This window comes from Condylostylus longicornis, unplaced genomic scaffold, assembly GCF_029603195.1.
Source record: "Condylostylus longicornis isolate FDR11 unplaced genomic scaffold, ASM2960319v2 ptg000005l, whole genome shotgun sequence".
NCBI lineage: Eukaryota > Metazoa > Arthropoda > Insecta > Diptera > Dolichopodidae > Condylostylus > Condylostylus longicornis.
In genome coordinates this window covers 3,066,614-3,092,171 of record NW_026577974.1, presented here as the reverse complement: position 1 = coordinate 3,092,171, position 25,558 = coordinate 3,066,614, and the positions used below count along the sequence as shown (strand labels likewise).

Genomic DNA, 25,558 nt, shown 5'->3' with positions numbered 1-25,558 from the left:
GGATGTTGTTGAATAATTCAATTAAATTACGAATTAAAGGGTTAACATAATATATGTGTGGTCTTTATGTATTTCTATAGGTACTTATAAATAAATTTCATATTTAGAGGTACTCTTAAATTAATTTCACTACTTTTATATCCCTGTTGCAAAGTTCATGTTTTTGTTATTTCATTTTAAAATTCTACTTAAAATTACAATTTACTCATCTGCATAAATACAAACATTATACACACAATCTCATATTTCAAAAAATAATTACAAAAAAAAAAAAAATTTGTTAATTTCATCTTTCAACTCCGTCTGATATGATCTATGTATGTGATGATCTAAATATACCAAAGTAAAGATATTAAATTATAAAAATATAATACGAAATAAATTTGTATGGAGGTCAATTAAATGTATTATGGCTCAAAAATGAACACATATTTTTACACATATACATAATAGACTCAGTTCCTTCTTTATACAAAAAAAAAAAAAGAAAATAATTTTTGAAAAAGAATATTGTGGTCTACTATTAAATTAATATAAAAAAATCTACAATTCATATAAAACGTTAATAAGTGTCCATTCATTCATTTTTCTTAAATTCATTGTGGTTTTGTTATGCTATAAATATTATGCACCATAAGATACATTACTAAATAATCAAAATATAGAAATCATTAACGATAAAAAAAAATATTCGCACAATTGAAATTTTTAATTGGAATATAAGAAAAGAAAACTATATACAATGGTTTATTTTAATAGTCATTTCAAATCTGAGACTTGAAATACTTTCTTTTGTACCTTAAGTGGGGTACATATATGCCTATAATATAGATATATTTTAGAAGTAATAATGTAACTTTTATGACGGAAATAAAATTATATGAAATGTTCGTACACACTATAAAAGGAACATTATGACGAAACGATTTTAGAATTAAACGATTGAAATTTAAAAGAACTTTGAATCATTCAATTTAATTAAAATGATTTTTTTCTAAATTAACCAAATTAATACTAACAAATTTTTATTATGCTTTTGTATTTTTATTTTAGATTAATTAATACGTTGTGAAATTTTAATAGAGCAAAGAAACGAGTCAAGGAAAATTAAAATTTTCTCCTCGAACTGCTCCCGGACCAGTAATTTACCGCTTTCTAGGCGGATGCTCTATCAACTCATCACTACGTCACCTATCTGCTCATAAAACAACATTATTCAAATCTATCTAATTAGTATTTAAATTTATTGGCAAATTAATCTTAACCATTTTCTAATTTAAATAATAAAAAGTATTTATTTTACATCTAGATTGTATAATGCATTGCAATACTTCAAATGTAAAAGCTACAAAAAGCTTGCTATTCTCACTACGAAACAAATATTTCTAAATTTGATTAGAATATTTTTCGAAAAATTTAGAAATCAATTCTTAGTATGATATTTCTATGAAATTCTTAGTATACAATATTAATTAGTAATTACAATACAAAGCTTTTTTCATCTTAACTATTAAAAATTTTTTTAGAAAATAGAATTTTATTAAATTTTACTATATACATATAATATTTATTTATTAATCTTATTTATCAGGCAACTATTGCTTAGATCATTAAGCACATCGATTAATATCGTATATGAAATTGAAAATAAGCAATACAAGCGTCTGAAAATATTGTTAGTTAATCTTGTTTTCAAAGAAAATATTAAATGTTGAGATTTTTAATTGAAGATAAGATATTAAAATTAACGTTTTATGATCAAATTATTTGTCAATATTAATAATTAATTGAAATATTTCTTGAAGAAATTCTAATAATTGTGGAATTTTTAGATATACATATGTAATTAGTAGTTAATTATAATAAAAATAATTGTGAATTTCCGTAATTTGTTTTTGAATATTATTACTAAGATTACAATTAAATTACATTAAAAAAATGTTTTGTTTAAACTAAATACAAATTTTATTTAGCTAGATTTAATATATTGGGTAATTAAACCCGTACAACCGTTTTAATTAAAAATTATAATTTTGGAAATTAAATAATTTATTTCTTTTTTTAATTTTTCATCACTAAAATTACAAAACAGCAATAAATTCAATTTCAAATCTAAAATCAAATTTTTGTTTTTAAGAAATAAGTAGTTATCACGCAATTAAAATACCTTTTACCCTACAAAAGTGACTAAAAAGGACCGAAAAACAAATTTTTTATGATGATCAGCACGCTTTTCATATCATATTTTATTAAATGTAAAATCATACTTTATGTAACATGTTATTTATTTTATGATATCTGCTTTTTCTTTTGTGTGTAAACTTTTGCTATGTACATATGATGGAATATTTTTATGCACTATTGCTTATTTCTAGAACAAACACAACTTCTTTTACGCAATCCCTGTATACTTATGTGTATATTCTTGACATACAAGATATTTTGTGGAAAATAAACATTAGCATTAGCCATTAGTATATGTTTTTTTCTGTATTAAATTAACTTATAACTATTAAAGTAAAAAAATTAGTACCAGAACTGAAATTTGAGTATGTACACATTTTCTTACAAAAACAAAAAAATTCTATAACCAACTATTTATTGTTTGCGTAACATTTTAACAAATACCTTACGCCGGACTTAATTTTTTTTTTGACTATAATTATAAACAATTAGAATGCTAAAAAAAAGTAAAAACTAGAAAAATTAAAAATGAGAATTCTGTAACTAATTTTAATATCTACATACCGATTCTCAATCTTCTTATTTAAATTGAAAAGGTGTAAGGTACCTTCTCAAAGTTGTAAGCTTCTTTAGGTGATGTAAATTAAATTTTAAAATATTTTACTTAACTTAAAAAAACTTTAGAATTTTTTCTTCACGATTTTTTTTTATATTTTATTTGTACTATATTTGTATTGCATGATATCAACAATAACGGTATTAATAACGATTCATCTAATAACTCAAAAGGAATGAATTTCAATTGCGATTAACCTTCATTCCCGAAATGTAATAACTTCCTTTACGGACAATATGTAATTATAAATTAATTTATTAATACCGTATTGCTGCATACAAGGTAAATTTGGTAATTCAATTGTGTACTCTGCAATATAATACAAATTTGAAAAAGGTAATTCACCATAAGTTGAATAAAATTTTTATTTCGAAATAAATTAATAAATTTTCAATTGGTTTGCGTTTTAACTAAAAGTGGTAAATTTTTTATATTAGTTTTTACGAGTTGCCATTTTGCTCTTTATTACGTTGGTGTTTTGAATTTAAAATAGCCTTGTTAATTTCCAAATTAATTCGCTAATTTATACTTCGCGAATACCATAGATTTATGAGATTAACAAAATCAGTATCTCAACAAAAATACGTTGAAATTAAGATAGGTACATGTCATATTATATTAAAAAATAATTATCAATAAAAAATTAACATTTAAAAAAAAAGCTGGAACAGAGCAAATTTTTACTCAACTAAAGGAAACAATCGAGAAAAAGGAAGTAAAGGTTAAGCAATTTTAATCAAAATGTATTTGTTTTAGATTTGCCGAATTTTTATATGTGAGGCTTACAAGTATTTGAACTTTGTAAAAACGTAATTTGAGTCCAAATAACCGTGTAATAATAAACTGAAATTTTTTTGAAAGTGTAATCTAAAACATCTTCTATGTTGTATAAAAACTTCATGGGGTACACTTAACTTGAACAGTTGAAATATTTTTTCATCACCATGGCCTTAACTTTTTTAGAAATTATACAAACCATATTAAAAAATTTATATATATTTCTATACATACATATTTATATGTAAATCAATTCTCAGAATTGATAAGTTTTTTCCAAAAATAAAAAAAAAATTCATGGTCTCCGATTTAAAATGAGTGTAGTTTCACCAATCTTCCTCTGGCTCTTGAGGCGCTGGTACAGCAGCTTTAATACCAGTACGGGTATCCATCTAAAAGCAAAAGAGTGTGTGAAAATACAGTAAGAAATACAAATACTATTCAATTATACATAGTATCACTCATAATACTAGAATATAAAAATTTTAAAATTAAAAAAAAGAAAAACTATTTACCGTGCGAACATCTTTTCCTCCGAAATTATTTGATCTATATGAACCCCCACCTCCTCCAACACTTTTCAAGAAGTCAGGTACTTCCTGATTGGCTTGCTCTAATATTTTTACTAAATCGGGTGCTAATGCTGCATCATGGTCTGCATCAAAAAAGCTAGTCGCTTTTCCTTTATTCCCCACGCGTCCTGTTCGACCAATTCGATGTACATATTCATCAATACTTTTTGGTAAATCATAATTAATTACGTGATCTACATTTTTGATATCTAAACCACGAGCAGCTACTGAAGTAGCAATCAATACGGACATTTTTCCACTTTTAAAGTCTCTTAAAGCCATTTCACGTTCACGTTGCAGCCTGGCGCCATGGATTGAAGTTGTAGGATATTTTGTTTCAGATAATAAAGATGCCAAGAAATCTGCATTTCTTTGTGTTTCAACGAAAACCATAGTTCCTCTTGCATTATTTTCGTTTTGATCTAGTATATCAGTTAATTTAGCACGTTTGCTAAATCTAGTTACTTCATAAAAATTTTGCTCAACATCTGCGCAAGCACCTCCAACGATACCTATTGTTAAGAATATGTAATTATTTAGAAATCGACCAGCTAAATGTTGAATTTCTGTTGGGAATGTGGCGGAAAACATTAAAGTATGACGTTCTGATTGTGGTCTTATTGTTGGATTCTCCATAATTTTCTCGACTGATGGTAAAAAACCCATATCCAACATTCGATCTGCTTCATCAAGGACAATATAACGACAATCTTCAAATGTTATAAATCCTCGATCACAAAAATCCAATAATCTCCCAGGTGTAGCTACCAAAATATGGCAACCTTTAGCAATATTATCACCTTGATGTTTTACACCTGTTCCACCATATACAATAGAAATTTTTAAATAGGAACCACGTGCAAATTTTCGAGCTTCCTCAAAAATCTTTAATCAAAAAAATTTAAAACGTTTTTCTTTTATATAAAATTAATATCCTATCAAATAAAATAATTAATTATCATAAATTAAAGCTTATGTACAAATTTTCGAATTGGGTTAAAAAGTGTATTTTCATATGGTTCTTTTCAAAATTTCGTTTAAAATAAAAATTTATTGTTACCTGAATAGTTAATTCTCTCGTTGGCGAAACGATAAGAGCATGAGGTTTACCTATATCTAAATCTTCATTGTTTGCTAAGAGATCGTGAATAATTGGAAGAAGGAAAGCAGCCTAAAACACAACAAAACAAAAAATTAACTATTATGCACGTTTTTGCTTCAAAAAGATATAAAAAACTAACTTTTATGTTTTAAAGAATTTATTTTTCAAATTCAGTAATTGCTATTTCTTTACACAAATACATAATATACGTACTTTATTTATAAATTTTCATTTTGATTAAAAATATTTAAAAATAGTAACAAAAATAAACTAATATAACCAAAAAACAACAAAAGTTTATTTTCGAAAATAATATAATTAAATCGCTTACAGTTTTCCCTGAACCCGTTTGGGCACATGCCATTAAATCGCGTCTCGCTTTTATAATTGGAATTCCATTTTTTTGTATAGGAGTCGGTCTAGTATAGCCTGATTTTCGGATATTTTCCATAATAAGTGGTTTAAGATCGGCTTCTTCAAAAGTATTTATTGCTTTGGGAGGACTATCGCCCGAAACCTATTTATTAATTATTACTATATAATTTATTCTTCAAATTTAATTAGAAGAAAAATGTACCTCAACTGGAATGGAATCATATTTGCTAAAGTTGATTCCTGAAGAAATGCCCTGTCCAAAAATCTCACTCTCATCTTCGGTTGGCTCGGGTGGTATGTATAAATCTTTCTTCTTTTCAGCATTATCACTGTTCTTATCTCGATAATTGTTTCTTTCTTCGTTAAAGCCACCGCCATTATTACGATCTCTATCTTGTAAGCGTCCTCTTCCTGCACCACCTCTATCTCTATCCCTGCGACCATCTCCATCCTCACCTTGATCTCTATTCCTGCCTCTACTATAATTTCTTCCATTTCTATTATCTGCTCCTTCAGAACTTCCCCATTCACCATCTGAATATATTAAACAGTTGACTATAGCACAGAATGCAATAATTTACAAAAATTTGTTTTACACAGAAGTAACATAAATCACACAAAGAAAAACTAAAACATTTATTAGCTACTAACCGCTACGATCACCATCACCTTTTCTATGATTAAAACCATTTCTCTCACCATAACCATTCTGTCTTCCACCACGATATCCTCTATCAAAACTTTTCCCGCCACGTCCTCTTCTCGATCCATGACCTTCAATAAGAAAACCATAAATATTCAATGAAACAAATACATACCACAATGTCATTAAGTTGACGTAATAATTAAAGTTTAATTTTACCAAAATTACTCTTTTCTTGTGCTTCATCTAAATTGGATATTCCTGGATTATCATCGTTCCAGTCATTATCTTCTCCATCGACTTTCGGTAGCGCATAATTTTTTGCGACGAAATTTTGACCGGCATCCTAAAATAAAAATTGCGGTATATATTTGTATATGTATGTATATACAGAAATTCGCTGTGTACTTCACATTTTTTTTTTTGAACAAAACAATAACAATATGTTATTGTAAGTATTTTATTCTTTTGAAAGAAAGTGAATTAATGGCTTTATAAATAATCTATACTTACGATATCATCGTCCCATTCATCAGCCATAGCTAGAGAAGAAAAAAACATTTTAAACTTATTGTTTTGTAACAACGTTATAACAAATAAAACAATTTAGATATATTTAAACAATCAATCTTCAAAAAAAAAATATGAATCTATTCAAATCATCACGCTTATCTTTGTTTCTTGGAAATTTAAAATACGATTTCGCGAAATGAAAATCGTCAAACTAAAACAAAAATTTAACCACAAACTAAAATACATATGAAGTTATTTTGCTGACAAATGAAAAAAAAAAAAATAAACAAGAAATCATAATATCATATGGTTATATTGTAAACATTTTGAACAGGGTTACCAACAATATTTTGTCCACTTTTTTGATTTCATTAACAACAAAAATGTTTAAAGTCCCTACAAAGAGTTGGATCGAAGAAAAATTGATTTAAAAAGCAATAACGAAATGAAATTTTTTATAAAATTAAAAGACCTGGCTTATTTTGGCACAATATTAGAGAAAAATTGAGTAAAAAATATTTGTGAGCTTAAATTCACAATCGAATAAACTTATTATTTTCTTAAAAGTTTTTTTAAATGACTAGATCTTTCTAAAATTTTAAGATATTATTAATTAAATTTCTGTATAATTTAATGTGGTATATAAATTAGGAACCTATATTGCGTTATACATATTACACATATTACTTGCAGGTGTTATTAATAGCTCACTCTACTATCGAAATGTGAAGTTATGATAAATATAATACCTACTTGATTTTGTACGTGCGGTTCTAGTAAATAAGTTGCTCTAAATCACAATACGTTAGTTGATTTTTGGTTTGGCGGATTCACAAACTAATAATGTAAAACAATATCTTTCACAACAGAAACAATTTTTGGTTTTAATTTGGATTTCTGCTCGAGCTTTTGATCTTTGGCGTAGCTATCTTCCAAGCAGTCGCTTTTGTCTAAAAAAATAAATAAAATAAAGATAAAAATTAAAAGTGTGTAAATAAATAATTTTTAAACTTTTCTAATTTAAGAATAGACAACCTTTTATGTATACAAAAAATTTGACATTTTGTTGCCAACATTAATGTAATGTTTATAAACTTTTTATCATACTAAGTGTGTTATAAACAATAAAACTAATTTTTGGAAAGCAACATTTGTGTGAGCAGAGTGGCGCAGTGGAAGCGTGCTGGGCCCATAACCCAGAGGTCCGTGGATCGAAACCACGCTCTGCTATAAATTTTTTTTTTTTAAATAACATTTTTTTTTTGTTTAATATAAATAGTATTAACACTGTTTTGAATTTAAAAAAATCAAAAAAACAAAAAGCAAATCTAAGCAAAAAAGAATTTTTTTCTCTTCAATTCAAAAATTTATCGTTGTAGTCTAATATACATATGTATGTTTGTGTACATTCTAGATTTTTATATTATCTACATTTTAAAGTTACAAATCCAAAAAATAATAAAAAATAATTTTTTAATACAATTTTTAATGAATTTGTTTACGCTACGGAATAGGCAAATGTGCTTTGATAATAATTTATTATATTTTTTTTTTGTTCTTTACACTAGTAGGATATTAGTAGATATGTATTTTAAGATAAAACAAAGATTTCCCACGTGCAATGATAGAACTTTTGATTTGCATGTATGTAGGTGGTTGGTACCCATTCTATGTATAACTATTTATATAGATAAATGAAATATCGAGATCAGAAACAGGATTATTATTCAAATAACATTCTTCCATAAAATATGTAAGCTAAAACCCAATAACTTACATAATTTTATGTGTAATATGGAATGTAGGTTTTCTACCTACTCATTTTCATTCGAATTTGTGCTTATACATATATGTATGTATACCTAGATACTTTGGTACTTTCAATCCAAGTGCTAAAATCAACCGTTATTGAAAAACTCAAGACCACTTGATAGTAATACCGACATCAATGGAGAAAAATTACAATTAATTAGAAAACAGAACAATTTATTACAATATTACAATAATTTTTAAATTTTGTTAGTTCAATATATTATGTACATTCTTTTGCACGTAAAAAGTTAACTTCAAAATTAATAATCTTAGAACTTAATGTAATTTTATCACTATTCTAACGCTTGCACATACATACATACATATGTTAATATCTACATACATTGTAATTATCTGGATACATGTAATGTACGTTCATCTATTTATACATACATACATATGTATGTAGATATGTATGCATGTAATTATTTGTATCCTTAGCAAGTTTAGTTTTCAAAATTAAATATTCCCGCAAAAATAATTAAATTCACATATTTATACCACATAATATATTTATACCACATTATACAATAAATGGCAGAATATTACACTTACTTGAAGCTGCTGGATTGGATTTTTTGAAACTTCTATCCCTTTTGATTGTACTCAACAAGGAAGCTCTTGTTTCACTCTATTTTAATTCACAACTGCTAGATCCTTTTGTTTTTTCCTAATATATGTAATAAATGATTACTTGTTTTTTAAACTTTTAGAAATTTTGTAAAATTTACACCAATACCAATCCTTAGAGGAGCGCAAATTTTTAACAAAAACGAAATGGATTTAACTTTCTAACGGTGCTTTGACAATTGACAATGGAACACACGATTTAAAAGAATTGATTTTATTTTTTGCTTTTATTATTTTTGAAGTTTGACATTAGTGATGGGTGATATAATTGTAAAATCAGAACCAAAGCAGTATCTGTGGTCGCTTTTCGTAGTTAACCCGAAACAAAACAGCGACTCTTTAGTATTTCAACTCTTTAGTATTTTGCATATAATGTCACACAAATGGAAATAGATGATGTAAAAAAAACCGTCAGCAGTAAATTAAGAATTTAAGTTATTTACTTTAGGTAAAGTTGGAATTTAAGTTTACGGGCGGTGTTTAAATTCGCACCAGCAATGTCACTTGAACCTTGATAATCTTATTTAAAGAGGATTGATTTGCCATTTATTTTGACGATTCTTTGTAATAAAATTCACAATATATTAAGAGCAATTGATTTCGAATAGCGAGGATTTTCAAAGAAAACGTCTCTGTAATGAAATCAAAACCTGCGCGCAACTTTTAATGAAAAATTGAATTTGAAATCGTTTTCATATTTTGGGTTTACATGTTTTACAAAACATGCAAAACATTAGTTTTTGAATATTATGCTTTCTTGGAAACCAAATATAATATAGCTTTATCATAATGCTCTGTCCGTATAGCGTTATTGAATAATTTGTTACTGGAAAATGTTACAGATATTTTGAAAAACTCAAAAACATTAATATTTTTTATATAACAAATGTATTATTTTAATATTTTCCTATACTTGAATAATATTAAATATATTATTAAATAATTTATTCTTCAATATTCTACAAAATTAATATTAAATAATAAGATTAAATAATAAGATTGTCATTTGTGTAACGAGAATATATTAAATTATACTTTAATTAAATTCGTGGTAGTTCAAAATATTGCTCCTAAAGTTTTCCTGCCGCTTGCCTATGTACTTAATATAGGGAATTTGTACATTAAAATCTTAAGTGATTAGCACTTAAGAATAAAGATCCGAGATCTACACCTCACAAAAGAAAAACACATAAAAAGGCCTAAGTGATTTTTTTAATGATAAAAAATTTTTTTATTTATATTAGATATCATATTGTTTTCAACTCTCAAGTGACTCCTCTTTTTAAGTGAGTTTTACTTATAATTTCTCCCGCAAAAGTGTTTAAAAACAAAAGAAGCAATGTACTAATTAACCTAAAAAAATAAAATATTTTTGTTGCATATGAAACTAGAATTTACTTAGGTTCATAGCTGCATTACGTCCAAAATTAAATCTGGTGAACACTTAGGTTAATATTTTTTTGTTTTCTAATAAAAGATATAGGTACATATTATTAATACGTCATTTAATTTTCTATATGTCATTTGTAAATATAAGTATATAAATATTTGATGCTCAACATTCAAAACAATGCTGTTAAACTTAACACTGATAATAAAACCTATCACAGAACCGCAACATTTATGTGAGCAGAGTGGCGCAGTGGAAGCGTGCTGGGCCCATAACCCAGAGGTCCGTGGATCGAAACCACGCTCTGCTAACTTTTTTTTTTTTTTTAAATATTTAAAAATTTAAATGAAAAATTTAATTTGAATTTTTAAAAATTAGGAAAGCAAGTAGAATATGTACATACATAACTATATAATTATATATTTCTAGCTACATATCCATAAGTTCATGCTTATGTTTATTTGAATGTATGCATAATAAGATAAGGTTATCATTATCAATATCAGCACTATAGCATAAATAAACGATAATAGTAAACCTTTTTCCAATTGAATACTTCACATCTAAGCGAAATATGATACCACTACCAGGAATTTTAATTTATGACTTGCGCTTTATTTCACATTATTTTAACATTTTTTTTACTAATTTGTGTATGTATGTACGAATGTTTGTATAAAAATTTTAAAAGCAATTAAACTTTTTTTTTTGTTAATGCTGAATTAAAATTCTTAATCAAAGCAAAACATTTTAAAATTTAATTCTTGAATTTGACATTGACATAAAATTTATGTATTGGTGCCTAAAATCAACAGCTAGTTTCTTTAAATCCCCATTCTGATTACCTACAAAATTTGTTTTTGTTTGTTACTTTTTTCTACTTGAGTGAGCACAAATTTTAAAGCGAAAACTTATTATAGTTGTAAATAGTCATCTGATTAGTCAACAAGTGGTTTTTATTGATTTTTGTGTGGAAGTACACGCTCTCTAATCTTCAAATTTGTTTTATTTTGTAGAAATTACATATTTGATTTTTACAGTAAGTAAATTAATTTTCTTGTTAATTTGTTAAATACTTTAAGTTTTTGTTTAAAGTTTTCAATATATTGTAGGTTTTAAATTATTAGAATGGATCTCTCAACTAAAAAAACATATTTTTTAATAACTGGTGCATCAAAAGGAATCGGAAAATGTATGGCGATTGAATGTTGTAAGAAATTCGTAAAAAATTCTTTAGCAGTGCTTGTGGCTAGATCTGCTTCTGGTTTAGAAAAAACTAAAAATGAAATTGAACAAAATAATCCGCAAATCAAAGTGAAAGTAATTCCTATGGATTTAACTAAAGCAAATTCGAATGATTATGATAATTTATTAAGTGACTCAGTTGGAAATTGTTTTGGTTCAGATAATTTTGAAAGAGCAATCATTATACATAATGTTGGTTCATTAGGTGATGTAACTTGTAAAGCAAAAGATTTTAATGATAATCAGAAATGGTCAGAATATTTTCATTTGAATGTTTTCTCGGTAGCAGCTTTAAATTCACAATTTATAAAGAAGTTTTCAAAATGTGAAAAAATAATTATTAATATAACTTCAAAATGTGCAATAGAACCATTTAATAGTTTAACATTTTACTGTTCAGGTAAAGCTGCACGAGAAATGTATTTTCGATGTTTGGCTAACGAAGAAGCAATTGATTCAAAATCAAATATTCTTGTATTAAATTATTCTCCTGGACCAGTTGATACTGATATGTCATTGGAAATACAAAATAAATCAAGTGATGATAATATAAAGGAAGTGTTTGGAAATATGAGAGCAAAAAAAGAAATTTTAACACCAATTCAAACAACAAAAAAGTTTATAGATGTTTTGGAAGCTAAAAAATTTAAATCTGGAGATCATATTGACTATTTTGATTGAGATAAGTGAATTAGGTGATGTATAATTTTAAAGTTATTAAATATGTAAATATAAATAATGTTATATAATTGCTATTTGCTATGTAATACTCATCATTGTATCAGATTGTATCAAAATATTTAGAACTAAAGTTTTAATGTTGCTTAAATATCGATATCATACTACGAGATATATACGTATATAATATTTTGCGAATTTATTAATTCTTTGCTATGTAAATATTTCAGCCTACAAGGGAGCTTCGAAAAGCCAGGATTCATTGTTTACTTTAATATTGATTTGAAATTCAATTACGATAGACAATTGGTGCTTTGATATACCTCTTACATACACACATTAAATTAATATTAAATTATGAAGCATGTAATTTTTTTAAGATTTGAAAACAGTTTTTAAATCTGGAAATAGAGAGTGTAAAGTTTTGATTGATAACGAAATTTGTAAATTTTGCTTAGATTTCACAAGAAACTAGATTTTAAAATTTGGAATGTTTTAAAGAAAATAATTGGATCGGATAATCGGATATATCTACCTAATTCAAGATATTGAAATTTTGACTTTAATCCGATTGAACTTTTGATTGAAATTTTTATTTTAGAAATGCATCAAATGTGTAAATAATAAATTAATATGTCGTATACTATTTACCTATCCGGATCTTGATTCTCTTTCAATCTCAACTTTGGACATTGAACATGAAATAACAAACAATTAAATGATAAAGAAGTGGAGATCTTATTTCCAAAATGTTGGTCTGTAATAGTTTTTTTTTTTTACAATCTTACGGATTTCCTTAAAGCAGTGAATCCTTCAGCTTCATTAACTCAAGCAATTTTTCAAAATGTGTTGAATTTTAATTTGTCTTGTTAGTAAATTGGAATAATGTCGCGATGTTATTTAGAATGTTTTTTCAGTAAATGGTTTCAGTCTATGCTAAAAAAAAAATACCTACTCGTTGGAGGTAATGACATCTATATGTGATTTTTGTAATATTTTGTTATGATAGGTTCATGTCTATTCTAAATACGTTCCACAATGCTTATTTTTGACTTATCGTTAAGGAAAACTATTAAATGCATTAATATTGCCATCTTTTGGTAAATAGAAGTATAATAAACGCTCCAGTAGTATAAAATCTAATTTTATCAGACTCTATTTTAATAGAGTTTGCTGTTATTCTCTTTACTCTTCCGCGGTAATTGGTTTTACAGAACATTTTGTTAAATTGTTGAAAAACAAACTGTCTTTATGCTCCTTACATACTCTCTTATTTAATATTGAATAATAATAGAAAATATGTAGGTACTGGACGAATTATTAACGGAAGTAGGTGAATAATAAAGGTGACAAGACTTTTAAATGAAAATTACTTGCGTTGGTCTTGCACACCAATGATTAATTACATTTTATCGATGACCTATACATTTTACTTGTACTTTTATATTACTGTTACGTCAATACTTAAAATCTGATGAATATTAAATTGGCATTGTATTTAATTTAACTGAAATTCTGATAAGAAATGAATGGGTTCAATTTAATAACATTTTCCGTATATTTAAAGTTAAATTGGTTTATTAGGACATTCGTTAACACTTCGATGAATTGCTGAGTACTCGAATTCCTTGTATGGTTTTGGAATTTTATGGTCGATCAAATAAAATGGTGCTCATAATTCGATTACATCTTTATATATTTCAAATACTTGGATTTTGTCCAGTGGTATTTTCACAAAAAAACTATAATTTAAAAAGAAATTTATTAATATTTTGGACAATTTTTCAAATTAATTTTCATACTCTTACTAATGCAATGATTTTTTTAAATCGTGATAATATTTTGAATATTGAAAGTCTCTTCGGCAATTTTAATGATATGTTAAAATTTTTTTGGTTAACTCTATCTCATTATACATCATTAATAGAACCATTATTAAAACAAAAATTTATTTCAAAATTTTGGGAGATTTTTTTTTTATTACAAAATTTAAAATTTAAAGGAAAAAATGAATTGAAGATTAAACAACAATTAATGAAATATCGTAATTTTTTCCTAATTTTTCATATATTTTGGCTTTTTATAATTATATACGAATATCTTTTAATTTCAATGATTCGTGATCATAAATGGAAAGAATATTGGTTTGCATTTACTGCACCCGTTGTTATAATGCGTTTTAGACATATGCAATTTTTTATGTGCTTTGAAGTAATACGAATTGAATTAATTGATTTAAATGATGAATTAAAAAAATTAATTAAAATTTCGTTAATTGAGTGTAACAAAAAAATGAGAAATATTAATTACGATGACATTTTACAAAGAGAAATTAAAAATTTACAAATACGTTATCATAAAATTTATGAAATGTCAAGAAATTTTATGATTGGTCATGGTTTATCACTTCTTACGAATATATTTAAAAGTTGTACAATACTTTATGCAAATTTTTATTGGAGTTATTGGGTATTATTTAGATTTACATTTGGAATTGGTAAAATTAAATGCGTAATTATTGAAGTTTGAATTTATTTATAAAACATTTTTCTTTTTTTGCAGAATATTTTCTTGTAACACCAGTTTTCATCAATATAGTTATTGTTTTGATTTCTTCCTGGAATTGCATGGATGAGGTTAGTACTGTAAAAACAATGAAGATTAATTTTGTATGCATGAATATTTAAAATTAAAATTTTTTAAGGCTACCAAAGTTGGACTCAATGTACATAATATTTTTTTCGGTTTAGATAGTTTAAAAATTTCAAAGCAGGTAAAATATTTGAGTTACTTTCAAATAATGTCACTTATACGGGCGAAAGAAATGTTGATCTCTTCTCAACATTTCTTTCGAAGTGCAAGTAAATGGGAGTAGATTTTTAATTTTTAAGATTCAAATTCAAAATTACAATCAACAGATTAATGAGTTTTTTTTGATTTTCAGTTGCAGAATTTCTCGTTACAATTAAAACATGAAGAAATTATTATTGATGCATATGGATTTTCTATTGTTGATTGTGCATTTATTCGAAAGGTAAAATCTATGTTGAAAGATTTTTTTATTGAAGATGCTTCCTTTCATATTTAACATTGAAAGTATAATGGCAACAATTGCATTTTCCTAAATAGACTGGTGAAGTAATTGTTTTAAAAAAAATTGTCATTACCGGACCTGGCAGCAAGAAATTCTAGAACTATGTTGAATTCATGATTGTTTCTGTGTTTATAATTCGATTTCTTCACAGTTTATTTATATACTAACAACATTTTAACAATATATCCTAGTTGGATTCGAAATTATGCATTGTACACCGATTTTTTTTATTTCAGATGATGGGAACCTTAGCCAGTTATGGAGTATTTTTTATACAATTTCAGTATCAGTTGAGAAAAGTTTAAATTATGTAAGATTTTTTAATTGAAACTTTTTTTATTTTTTTTTATTTGAAAATACCTAATATTTTTTTTTATTTTTAGTTAAATGGCGTAATAATTTAAAAATTGGATTAAAATGATAAATATTAAAAATTTATTATTGGATTAAAAGTAAATTAATTTAAACCAACTTTGATTTGTGTTCATCAATCCATTCACTTATGTTCGAGATTGCACTCTTTCCAGCTTAAGACTTTGGATTTTAATAGATTCATTTGCTGACCATCATTCAACTTCACCTGCTGAAAAAAAATTAACGGTAAATTGTCAATTTTTTTAAGTCTCTTCAGTAATACTACAAGATATTGTATTAAGAATAACCGATTCCGTTCCTGAAAATTTAAATTTTATTGTGTAAATGACTAATTTATGTAATTGATGACATGTAAATATTGTCTATTGCCCCATAAAATTCTGTTATTTTTTTTAATTTAAAATAAGTATTAATTTTTAATATTAGTTAACATTTTGATTTGATTAATGTTGCAATACTTATAAAATATTATAATTTTATTAAAGAAAATTGTATTACTCGGTAATCGTCAATATACTCGGATGAATTCAAAGTTAATAATAATAAAAAATGGTTTTTATAATACGATTACATCTTTATATTTTCCAAATACTTGGATTTTGTCCGGTTGTATTTTCGCAAAAATATCAAAATGTTAAAACAAAGTTATTGATTTTTTGGTCAATTATTCAAATTAATTTTTTTCTTTTAAATAATTCCATAATATTTTTTAATCGTGAAAATATTTTAAATATTGAAAATATTTTCAGTAATTTTAATGATTTAATAAAATTTTTTTGGTTAACATTAGCCCATTATACGACTCTAATAGAATCATTAATAAAAAAAAGATTTATTTATGAATTTTGGAAAATTTATTTTTTATTACAAAATTTAAAATGTAAAAAACAAAATCAAAATCAAAAATTTAAAACTCAAATAATAAAATATCGTAAATTTTTTATTATATTTAATTTATATTGGATTTTTATAATAGTATATGAATATTTTTTAATATCAATAATCACAGATCGTAAATTAAAAAAATATTGGCACTCATTTACCCCACAACTTTTAATAATGCGTCTGAGGCATATGCAATTTTTTATGTATTTTGAAGTTATACGAATAGAATTATGTGATTTAAATTGTGATTTAAAAAAATTAATTAAAATTTCTTTAATTCAATATGAAATTACTAGAAAAAATTATAATTATAATAAAATTTTACTTAATGAAATAAAAGAATTACAATTACGTTATCATAAAATTTATGAAATGTCGAAAAATTTTATGACTGGACATGGATTATCTGTATTAACAAACATATTAAATAGTTGTACTATAATTATTTCGAATTTATATTGGAGTTATTGGATATTCATTCAATTTAAATTTGGAATTGGTAAATTAAAATTTATATAATATTTATTCCAGGTTTTTTCAATAAAAAATTATTTAAATCTTGTAAATTTTTTAAGGAAATTTCATTTTATTACCAGTTTCAATTACTTTAATGGTTGTTTTATTTGGTTCCTGCAATTGTATGGATGAAGTTAATTGAAATTAAATAATATATTTATAATTTCTATATTTATTTGATATCCTTATTTAATTTTTAGGCAATTCAAGTTCAAAAAAATGTACATAAAATCATTGTAAAAGGAGACAGTCTGAGAGTTTTAATGCAGGTAACAATAGATTTTGTTTTACATTTATAAAGGAAGTATAAACAAGTAATAATTTAATGTTGTACCTATGAGTAATATCCTTTGGTAGATTGTAGATCGCTGAAGACAGGTATGGACAAAAAATTCCTTAACTCCGACCACCGCAGCCAGCCATGGCTTATTGTAGCCCTCATATATCCCACTTAAACTGCCCCGGTTTCAAGTAGGTAAATACCATGAGATATCACTCAGGGAATTGCTTAGCCGCTTCTTCACAGTCCCGTCAGAATCTGCACAGAAGGAAGCCTCAGTATTTGAGCAGTGTGTGCAAGCAAAGAAGCCAATATACCACGTACTCGATTTCGATTAATTCCAAACAGCTGTGAGGAGAATTTCATTGAGCAAAATGGAAGGAACAGCAAAGATTTGATTCATCCTCAAGCAGAACGATACGTCTAATACCGTCAATCATATGAGCATTACTCTGTTTGTAGATGCTATCTCCACCAGTGAGCACATAACTCCAAATCAGCTTAGATGTGATTTGAGCAGATTGTATTAGAAAATAATATTTATATCATAATTTATTATAAATAATGTGCATGTATGTGCTGAATTCATATTTAAAATATAGTTTAAACACAAAATTTTTCAAATATCCCTGAACATGTTCACGGAATTTGTAGCAAATACTACAGTAGCTACATATGTGAGCGCTTTTATTCTAAATGACAGTGTAATACAATTTGAATTCACAATACTTCTTATGTTGCACGCAAAAATTCAATAATTTTTATATATAGAATTAATATTGACTCCATAATTATGATAAGTAGAACAGAATAATGTAATTAATTTTTTTTTTTTATAAGAAAACTTGAATTTCATTTTATTACGATGAATATTAAGACTCGAATAAATGTAAAAAAAAAATACTCGTATGATCGCATTGCTTCAACTATAAAATTATAAAGTAGAAAATGGTTCTTATTATTCGATTACATCTTTATATATTCCAAATACTTGGATTTTGTCCGGTTGCATTTTCGCAAAAATATCAAAATGTTAAAACGAAATTATTGATTTTATGGTCAATTTTTCTAGTTAACATATTTTGTTTAAATAATGGTAGAATTTTTCTTAATCGTGATAATATTTTAAATATTGAAACACTCTTTGGTAATTTTAATGACATTAGTAAATTTTTTTGGCTAACATTAGCCCATTATACGTCATTAATTGAATCATTATTAAGGAAAAATTTCATTTATGAATTTTGGAAAATGTTTTTTCTATTACAAAATATAAAATTACAAAATAAAAATGAACTTAAATTTAAAAATCAAATAATAAAATATCGTAATTTTCTTATAATTTTTCATTTATATTGTTTTTTTCTATTTGTATATGAATACCTTTATTTTTCTACTGTTCATGATCCACAATGGAGAGAATTTTGGTATTCATTTACGGCATCTCTTTTAATAATGCGCCTGAGGCATATGCAATTTTTTATGTATTTTGAAGTAATACGAATAGAATTATGTGATTTAAATTGTGATTTAAAAAAATTAATTAAAATTTCTTTAATTCAATATGAAATTACTGGAAAAAATTATAATTATAATAAAATTTTACTTAATGAAATAAAAGAATTACAATTACGTTATCATGATATCTATGAAATGTCAAGAAATTTTTTGATTGGACATGGAATGTCATTATTAACGAATACAATAAAATGTTGTGTAATAATTTATGCAAATTTTTATTGGAGTTATTGGGTGTTTTTAAAACTTAAATTTGGGATTGGTAACAGTTTTATTAAAATGTTTTTGGAATTTTATTCAATATTTATCATATTAAAACTTTCAGAGTATTTTATTTTGCTACCAGTTTATATTAATTTTGTGATCATTTTATTTGCTTCCTGGAATTGTATGGATGAAGTTAAATTGAAATAAACATTTCATATATTTTTTTCATATTTAGTTATTTCTTTAATCATTTTAGGCAAATGAAATTCAAAAAATATTACATAAAATTAACAGGGAAGTAGATAGTTTGAGAACTTCTATTCAGGTAAAGATTACTTTTTCTTGCATCATTTTACATTGCCATTTTGTATGCATATAGAATCTCTTCTATCGCAGTTTTAGCTCTACTGATTATTCATAACAAATATTTAAAGAAATTGAGCCATAAAATTATCTACAATATATAATTTTTATAAAGTGAAATTTAAATTAAAATATTATTTCTCTTTGCTCACTTAAATGCTCTCTCTATGACAGAAAAATCGTCAATATATGAATTTGAATTTTGTATGGTATGGTAATATGTTCTTTACTTTTTTTTCTAGTTACAGAATTTTTCTCTACAATTAAAACATGAGCAAATTATATTCGATGCATGTGGATTTCCTGTTGTTGATTGTGCCTTCATTCGATCGGTAAATGTTTTTTTTTTTTTATGAAATTTATCAGTCATTTTATAATACAAAAATATTACAGTTATACAGAATTATTTACATATTTCAGATGATGGGAATGTTAGCCAATTATGCAGTATTTTTTATACAATTTCAGAATCAATTGAGAGAAGTATAAAATGTAAAATAATATTTACGTAAGAGTAAAATTAAAAATTCATATAAATGTTATATTAATTTTTTAAATTAATATTGTAGAAATTTAAATAAATTAATTATAATTAAAATAAAAATGTTTGACAAGTTGTTCAAAATGTTTTACTCTGATGTATATCCCTGTATGTGGCTGATTGTGTATGAGAGAAGAGAAATGTTGTTTGATATTCTTCGAAGAGAGACAAGAGAGAAGAGAAATTCTCCATTCTTAGTTATAATTGTAAAAAGCAGCGGCATCTATAATGTGATTTTGAGTTTGACCCTTCCGTTTTGTCTTCTCGCACGCTTGTTTTCGCTTTCTCTCAATTCATATAGCTGCGTTCTATTGTCTTGATTAAAATCCTTCTAAAGCCGATGAATAGCATTTATTGTGTTGGTTTGTATACTCTATTGAAATTCTCGTGTTATTGCAATAAATGCCATAATTGTACAATTATTTAAAATCAAAGTACAAATAATTTATCCTTTTATGTACATATATATTAATTTTAAATAATTTTTAAAATCATATAAATTAAACATTGCTTTAAATCATTAAACACCAATTGCAATCACAGATAATTCCAATCAACATTGAATTCAAATAATTTTAATTAAAATGTAATCACGGTAAGTGACTTGTGGAAGGTACTATTTACTATTTTTGTGGCATGCGAACTATAACTGTAGTTGAATAATATTCATTTCATGTCTTTCATTGAATGACATTCAATACAATAGCGTTATTGAAATGAGTATTTGTGCAATTTATTATTAGAATGCTTGAAGTTTAATCAAAAAAATAAAACCAACAAAACTTATAAATGTTATTTTTAATTCGATTACATCTCTTTATTTTTCAAATACTTGGATTTTGTCCAGTTGTATTTTCACAGAAACACTCATACATTGAAGAAAAATTTTTAAAATTATTTACAATTCTTCAAATTAATCTACACACGTTTAATTATGTTTATATTCTTATAAATCGTGAAAATATTTTGAATATTGAAAATATTTTAGCTAATTTTAATGATTTAATGAAATTTTTTTGGTTAGCTTTAGCACATTATTCGTCAATTTTTGAATCATTACTAAAACAAAAATTTATTTGTGAATTTTGGAAAAGTTTTTTATTAATACAAAATTTAAAATTTCAAAATCATAAGTTGACATTTAAGAAACAACTAATAAAATATCGTAAATTTTTTATAATATTTCATTTTTATTGGATTTCTAATATTATATATGAATGTGTTTTAATATCAATGGTTAAAGATCGACAATGGAATGCATTTTGGAATTCATTTGTTATACCAGTTTTAATAATGCGCCTGAGACATATGCAATTCTTTATGTATTTTGAAGTTATCCGAATAGAATTATTTGATTTAAATTGTGATTTAAAAAAATTAATTAAAAATTCATTATTAAAATATGAAATTAATATGTTTAATCTTAATTATGATGAAATTTTAAAAAATGATATTAAAAAATTACAATTACGTTATCATCAAATTTATGAAATGTCAAGAAATTTTTTGTTCGGTAATGGTTTATCACTATTAACAAATATTATAAAAAGTTGTACAACAGTTATTGTTGATTTCTATTGGAGTTATTGGATAATTTTGAGAAATAAATTTGGAATTGGTAAATATAATATTAGATTTTTAAAATTTACAAGAAAAAAATTTTTTTTTTTTTTTTTTTTGCAGAATATTTTATTTTATTACCAGCTTCTATTAATTTAATGATTGTTTTGTTTGCTTCTTCAAATTGTATGGATGAGGCAGTTAAAGTTAAATTTAATTTACATAAAATTTTTGTGAGGGTAGATAATTTAAAAATTTTGATAAAGGTAATATGCAGAAATTCTATGCAGAGATCATTGACAATCTTTCATTTTATGCCTTTTTTTTCTAGTTACATAATTTTTCTCTACAACTTAAACATGAAAAAATTTATTTCGATGCATGTGGGTTTCCTGTCGTTGATTGTGCTTTCATTCGAACGGTAAAATTCAATTATTTTCACTGTATTGTATTTGCTTGTAAATTCTGTAATACACCACTAATATACCGCCTGCAGTTGTATGAAGAAATTTCCATTAAGTTAATATTATTAGTGTAACTGGCACATTACTTATTAAGTAATTAAACAACTACACGTTGTATTAGTAATTTAGTGTTCTTTATCTTTCAAAATTATTTTCCAATTTGTATTTGATCTCCTGAACAATTAACAAATTGTGAATTAGGTTATTTCTCTAGACATTCGGCCCCTTTCATCCTTTAATTTATAAAAAAGAAAAGTTTAAAGTTTCGACGCCAATTGTAAACAATGCACATATAGTAAAAATTTTTTATTATGACTGGTAGATTGTAGATTTCGGAATGGGGCGATATTACACCGCGACTTAGAAGATCTATTATGTTCCCCCCGTCGAAGTCGTCCTCCCTTCTCTAATGGATAAACGGTTCACACTCATTGAGAGGGTGCATCGTTGTCCCCTGTCCACAGAACCTAGGAAATCGGTCACTCTCAGTTTCCTTAGGTGTTTCTTAAAACTGCAGTGTACCGTCAGGAAATCTGTGAGAGTTCTTATATGGTTCGTCGTCATCCTTACATGATCGTCTTAAAGCTCTCCCGATTGTAATTGTCTAAGAGTACTTTTGGTTGTCAAAGAACTGAGGGCCGCTCCATAGCTCTAGTACAACGTTTAGTTCCCAAGAGGTACATCGTACTTTGACTGGTTATTGGTGTATTATTGAATTTACCTTATTTTAACTTTCTTTAGAAAACATATAAGGTATAATGTGATTTATACTTATTTTAGGTAATGGGAGTTTTAGCAAGTTATGCAATATTTTTCATACAATTTCAGCAACAATTAGAAGAAGTATAAAATATAAAAAATATGGTAAGAAATATTTTTAAATGAATGGTTTCTTTTCGCTATGGTAGTGTCTATAAAAGACCCATATTTAGTGAGGCAGTCAATCCTTCTGTTATGCTCGCCAATTAAATAACGTGTTGTTATTAAGAAACTTCCGCAATTAAAGAGATAAGTTTAGTGTTGCAGAAATTTTCCTTTAATTTACGATAAATTTTTTGGCCGACTTTAAAATTTGAAAAAGAAAATATTTCAGATTTGATTTTTTGTAATTTTCATAATTTTCACAAATGTCGTTATAATGGCTTTTACAACTGATAACCCTATATTGTATATTATATACTATAACATTACATAATTTAATATTCAATTAAGTAAAATGTTTTTCTAAAAAATTATTATAAATTTTTTTTATGTATACATTTAGTTCATAATAAACGCACACTTACTACAAAACTCACCACACACAAATTTTTCCTTTTCTGGTATAGAAAGTATGAATCAAAGAAGAATTTTAAAGTTATAATTAAATATTCGATTATTCGATTATTACCTTAGTCAAGCAAGCATATTATAACATATTCTTTTTGGAATGCATAAAAATATTCCAAAATTTTATAAATATTGTTTAATTATATTTAAAATTTTTTCATTTGGTACAATATTTTTTAATGAAAATTCTAGTAAAACTACTACATTTAAAATATATTTAATATCATTTATAAAATCAATAATAAGTTGGACAATATTTTTAGTACATTTTTTATATTCAAAACTTTTAATAAGTTCTGGTTTAACAATTGGTGATTTATTTACAAAATTATTTAATATTACTTCATTTATAACAGTTCATATTAATATTATTGAATCAATTACAAAATCAAATTATGAATATAAATTTTGGTATGAATTTTTGAGTAATAATGAATTGATTTATGAAAATAATTTTCAATTATTTTTATCATATCGTATATTTTTTTTAAATAGTTTAATATTAATATTATGTTTTACAATTGATCCAATTATAATATTTACACATTATAAAATTGATTCAGTATGGTTAACATCATATTTAATATTTTCACCATGTTATATGTTAACTAGATTTCGAATAATTGAATTTGTATTTTATATTGAATGTATTAATAAAAAATTAAAAAATTTACAAAAATCAATTAATTATTTAATTGAAAAATCAATAATTTTCAAATTAAATCAATTTGAATATAATGAAAATAATAATTATTTAATTTATATAGTTGAATTACAACGAATTTATGAAAATTGTTATAATATGGTTGAATATTTTTTAGAAAATCATAAATTTTCAATTTGTTCTCAAATAATTTTAATTAATATTAGTTTTATTATTAGTTGTTATTGGACAGTTATTATAATTCATGTAGAAAATTATTTTGGAGGTAAAAATAATTTATTAATTAGTTATCGAACCAATAACTTAATTAATCACCACAAAATTTATAGTAATAGCACTAAGTTTACCGTCAATTTGGGCACTGTTCATGGTGATGTATTCAGCAAAAAATTGCGTAAATACTGTATGTAACAACAAATTGGATTATTATTTTTTATTTAATAAGGCAAAACTACCTTAGTCAATGTGGAATTAAATTTATTGTATTCAAAGCAAACACTTATTCAAACACATAATCAAAGAAAATTTGATCCAATTCGGGAAATTCAATATTTCCGCAAAAATTTGATCAAATTTACTTGATACTACTAGTTCGACTACGTGGTTTTCCCTTATTGCCATGGGTTCATATTTAATATATATATATATATTTTTTTTTTTGTATATCTTCGCAGGTCAAGGATATTAGTAGTAGTATCAATAACATTCAAAAATTTTCAAATAAACTTGAATTTTCTACACAAGTAAATAAATCGTATTTAAATTAATATAAGTTATCTAACACTATTTATTTTCTATTTCAGATACAGAACTTTGCACTACAATTGTATAATGAAAGAATTACTTTTAATATTTTAGGATTATTTGAATTAAATTTATGGACATTCAAAGAGGTATATTAGAAAATTTCTTTGATTTTGCATAATATTTTATAATCAACAGACATTCCTCTCACTTGAATTGTTTAACGCCTATGAATAAAATCAACAAATAAGCTACGAATGCTTTTCCAAGTTAACGAATCGGTATTTCCTAAAAAGCGTATCCTCCTTTGGTAGCCGATAAAAACATAAAACGACACAATTATTCTCAGTTCCGTCAATGGTACTTAGCCACAGCGTAAAGTACTGAGATCCCCCTGTTTCGAACTGTATTGACGGACTTCACGTCTTTTCGTCTCTCCTTCTCGATGTCGATTTCCGCTCCCAGTCTGATTAGTTCGTCA

General features: G+C 25.1%; 2 protein-coding genes and 2 non-coding genes across 13 annotated transcripts; 3 read left to right on the top strand and 1 right to left on the bottom strand.

Annotated features, from left to right (window-relative positions):
* Window positions 1-2,989: 2,989 nt before the first annotated feature.
* On the bottom strand, window positions 2,990-9,455 carry LOC129615510 (ATP-dependent RNA helicase vasa). Of its 7 annotated transcripts, none has more exons than XM_055530775.1 (11): window positions 9,326-9,455; window positions 9,150-9,264; window positions 7,532-7,732; window positions 6,783-6,811; window positions 6,489-6,615; window positions 6,278-6,400; window positions 5,829-6,160; window positions 5,583-5,768; window positions 5,210-5,320; window positions 4,093-5,034; window positions 3,781-3,969 (listed from the first exon to the last, which is right to left on the bottom strand). In XM_055530775.1, the coding sequence occupies exons 4-11, from the start codon at window positions 6,807-6,809 to the stop codon at window positions 3,904-3,906; spliced, it is 1,914 nt and encodes a 637-aa protein (XP_055386750.1). In that variant the 5' UTR covers window positions 6,810-6,811; window positions 7,532-7,732; window positions 9,150-9,264; window positions 9,326-9,455; the 3' UTR covers window positions 3,781-3,903. The 7 variants fall into 7 exon arrangements, 6 of the variants coding, with proteins under 6 accessions (XP_055386750.1, XP_055386745.1, XP_055386747.1 ...); XM_055530770.1 differs by having other exon boundaries at window positions 7,536-7,732; XM_055530772.1 differs by having other exon boundaries at window positions 7,536-7,732; window positions 9,334-9,358.
* On the top strand, window positions 7,941-8,012 carry Trnam-cau (transfer RNA methionine (anticodon CAU)). The gene has a single exon. It is a non-coding gene; the product is annotated as a tRNA-Met (tRNA).
* A 1,397-nt stretch (window positions 9,456-10,852) lies between the features above and the next one.
* Window positions 10,853-10,924, top strand: Trnam-cau (transfer RNA methionine (anticodon CAU)). Its single transcript has one exon. It is a non-coding gene; the product is annotated as a tRNA-Met (tRNA).
* Window positions 10,925-11,440: 516 nt separating this feature from the next.
* Window positions 11,441-20,044, top strand: LOC129615556 (sepiapterin reductase). Of its 4 annotated transcripts, XR_008697467.1 has the most exons (7): window positions 11,441-11,653; window positions 11,727-12,554; window positions 15,100-15,173; window positions 15,242-15,310; window positions 15,482-15,571; window positions 15,868-15,941; window positions 16,015-16,208. XR_008697467.1 is itself a non-coding variant. In XM_055530822.1 (3 exons), exon 2 carries the CDS (start codon window positions 11,743-11,745, stop codon window positions 12,538-12,540), a length of 798 nt encoding a protein of 265 aa, XP_055386797.1. In that variant the 5' UTR covers window positions 11,441-11,653; window positions 11,727-11,742; the 3' UTR covers window positions 12,541-12,554; window positions 20,018-20,044. The 4 variants fall into 4 exon arrangements, 3 of the variants coding, with proteins under 3 accessions (XP_055386797.1, XP_055386792.1, XP_055386780.1); XM_055530822.1 differs by lacking the exons at window positions 15,100-15,173; window positions 15,242-15,310; window positions 15,482-15,571; window positions 15,868-15,941; window positions 16,015-16,208 and adding an exon at window positions 20,018-20,044; XM_055530817.1 differs by lacking the exons at window positions 15,100-15,173; window positions 15,242-15,310; window positions 15,482-15,571; window positions 15,868-15,941; window positions 16,015-16,208 and adding an exon at window positions 12,768-12,925.
* Window positions 20,045-25,558: the final 5,514 nt, after the last annotated feature.